Source organism: Habropoda laboriosa, unplaced genomic scaffold (genome assembly GCF_001263275.1).
Source record: "Habropoda laboriosa isolate 0110345459 unplaced genomic scaffold, ASM126327v1 scaffold259, whole genome shotgun sequence".
Classification (NCBI taxonomy): domain Eukaryota; kingdom Metazoa; phylum Arthropoda; class Insecta; order Hymenoptera; family Apidae; genus Habropoda; species Habropoda laboriosa.
In genome coordinates this window covers 186565-190004 of record NW_017100409.1, presented here as the reverse complement: position 1 = coordinate 190004, position 3440 = coordinate 186565, and the positions used below count along the sequence as shown (strand labels likewise).

Genomic DNA, 3440 nt, shown 5'->3' with positions numbered 1-3440 from the left:
AAAAAATTATATTATTATTGCATTAACTATTATGGAATACTTAAAATCATGGAATACAAAAAAATCACTATTTTGCAGACATAAGAAAATGCTTTAAATATATTAATTACTTATTTCTGAAGTGAATGAAAAACTCGATATAAGATAACCATTAAAAGAAAATATGTTTGAACATTTATTACATTAGTATACACCTTCAAATTACTACGCACTGCAAACTATTTACATGCTATAAGCTATACCATCAACATGCATATTATAATAGTATTTTTGTTACAAACATCTAGCAGAATATGAAAAATGACATTATATAGAAAATTACTCACTGGGAGGGAAATGTTGTCATGGAAGTCTGGTAAATGATGATCTACCTCTTGCTTGATTGAAGGTTGCGGTTGTGATGCAGGAGACATAGGTCGACCACCATCTTCCATATCACCTCCCATGGCATTATTTAACTTTGGAATCACGGGAGGACTTGATTTGTAACTACATTGTGAGGATGCCTGAAAAACAGAAAATTACAAAGTTATGCATTTTAGAAATACAAAAGCCATTAATGATTGTGTAGTTAATATAAATATCATAATTAAAGCATTTATTATGACGTTAAAATTTAGTTCATCTTGATTGACTAACATTACGAATCATTTTATATAATATACTTTATTTAAAAAATTATTTTAGGAAAAGAATTACTATACAGAAGAATCAGTTAAAATATTGTTTCTAAGGGATTAGACTGTAATTGGAATAATATTTTAAGATTAGCATTCGAGTATACTCCAAGGTTACAAGTACAGATATTTGAAAAGCTGTGCAATCATGCACATATATAGTTTAATGATAATAAAAAACGATCATTATCTTAAATTTTAAGCGTTACCTGTAAGAAAAGTTTGCATGTAAACATGTGACTAGACGTATATACGTGTACGTACGACGCATGCACAACGCACGCGCACAACTTCGCGGGAGCATATGTTTTGAAAATGTTTTCTTCGCAAAGGAATAAATTTACTTTGATCTAATATTACAACGTAATTTTACATCCAGTATAATAAAGAATAACATACACGACTACTAAGCAACAAAATATTCAACAAATAAAAATAGAACATGCATTTTATAATCTCTGTGTGTTTAAAAATAAATATATTTTATAATTTTAGCATTATTACAACTAATTTTATTGAGACATTAATTTTGTATTGGCTTAATTATAAACTATTGAATAAACATTGTAAAAAAGGAAACATTATCTATAAATGGAGCAACTATTACTTATAGTCATTAAAATGCAAGTTACTTTAAAAAGTCTTAAAAATCATAATAAATAAAAAACATTTACCGGATTTTTTATAGAAAGGTATTAAACAAATCCAACATATTATATTGTAAAAGTAAATATGTTTCTGGACTAACTGGCAACCATTACCATCATAATTAATTGCTAACTCTTAAATGCAATCAAGTATTACTAGCTTTCCAAATGTTTTTACTGGGTAACTGTTACACATGGAAGTATTAAAAAGAATAAAAATGTAATATTTAAACTATTTGACAACATAAGCATAAATCAAGTAACATTAACATGCATAAAATAATAATATCGATATGCAATACTGATAGTTACGTACCTGAGAATCTGACATGAACCGTTCACTGGGTGGACCACTAAGGGAAACATCATAGCTGCCCGAAGCCTTTCGTTTCCTCTTTTCAGGAAGAGGCTGAAGGTTAGGCGATTCGGTATGCCTAACACCAGTTTGCGTTTCTGGTTCTGGCGATGGACTTTTCTCTTCTGTCTTGTTATTTACACTATTATCAGTGAGGCCTCTAATCTGTAATGCCTCAGCTGTTTTAAGGAACATCGGTAGCAGATGCTGACTAACGTTAACTTCTCCCTTATACATAAAGTGCAGCAACGCCTTCATTTCCATATCATTGACATCCTTCAGGAATATAATTGGATGGGGATGGGTATTCTGAAGGAAAATGCTCTCGAAATATGGACTGCATGCAGAGAGTATCGTCTGGTGTGCCTTGAAAGTATCTCCAACACACGCCAGGGTAACGTCGCAGAGTGCCTCTCTGGCAAGCAAGGAGCTGAGAACGTCGGTGAGGTTGGCTGGATGATTGTTCCACCGTAGGCAATACTGTTGGTCCATCTTGTCTATCTCCAATCCCGACCCTACAACCAAACTAGCTGCCCTGAACTGTCCACACTAGAGACTGTGATCACCCTGACTACAGAATGACTCCCTAACCCTTAAAACGTTAACTCACACGCCTTCTTCACGCACACTCTCCTATATCAGCCTGACGATATCTCCTCGGAGATTATATCGCAACTCTAGACCCACACAACTTCCTCCGTGCTTCTGCAAATGTGCCACATTGCAGTATAACTGTAAAACCCTTCAGGGTTCACGCGTCGCTACTATACGTGCCGAAAACATTTTTTCGCATAACCTCGGCAACCGACAAATTACTCCGTTCGTGATTTCACTTCAACAAATGTAGCGCGAATTAAAAGAAGGTTAGAGTATTAATTGCGACGCAGTATGTGTCACCCACGGATATGATAATATCCAATATTCGAAGATAATGTTTTCGGCAATGTCAATATTCGCGAGGCTTGGGCGCCATTGTCGGCCTTACTCGTCTAGCCACGAGCCTTCTCGCGAAAACTCGATTTGTTGATGCTCGATTTCTAACCATTCAAACACGCTTCACACGCGGCTTTATTTACCTAAACCCAGCGCCAGCTAACTAACGCACCGTATACACTAACGACCCGAGTTTGTTTATCGTCCCGATGATTACTCACCTTTCGCAAACTTTTTGCCATTACAACGCCACCCGACCCTTAACGTCCACTACCATACCAATCTGCCAATGCCTACGGCCTTATTTTTAAAATACTTTTGACCTTCGAGCATCTGCCGGGGGGGAATGGCGCGAAGGGCGCTCGAATACAAACGTTACTAGTCACGCAATAGAACTTCTTTCAACAGTTTCGATCTAAATTGAATGTTTCTTTCCTTCTAAATGAATGTAACTTTGTAACAATATTTATAGCAATGTTATAATTCTATATAATACAACAACGAACTGAAAAAAATTGTCGTTGTTGTTTGATAAATGTTTTCCATCCATTTTTCAGGAAATAGAAGAGTATAATTATTCATATTGAATTCCCTTCTTTTCCAATTTCCATGTAACTTTTAAGGAGAAATGGTAACTAAAGAGATAATTAATTATGCAGTTGGTATAAAATAATAACTCGACTATAAAGTCAAAAAATAATCGACACGAAATACATAACCTATCTCGATAAAATTATGTTAAAATGTATAAACTATACTATGCGCAAAACATTAAGAGTTAAAATAAATAAACAAACATTCAATTCAATTACCTTTTAAACGAACGTC

The 3440-nt window shown here is 34.4% G+C and overlaps 1 protein-coding gene across 1 annotated transcript in view; it reads right to left on the bottom strand.

The window, feature by feature from the left end:
• Positions 1-2900, bottom strand: part of LOC108575468 (sex determination protein fruitless-like) — a 12713-nt gene extending 9813 nt beyond the window's left edge. Inside the window, exons 1-3 of the mRNA XM_017938283.1 lie at positions 2834-2900; positions 1641-2194; positions 327-506 (exon numbers count right to left, since the gene is read on the bottom strand). Of these exons, the coding sequence (XP_017793772.1) occupies positions 327-506; positions 1641-2171 (711 nt within the window). The 5' untranslated portion in view covers positions 2172-2194; positions 2834-2900. The remainder of the gene's footprint in view (positions 1-326; positions 507-1640; positions 2195-2833) is intronic.
• Between the last annotated feature and the right edge of the window lie 540 nt (positions 2901-3440).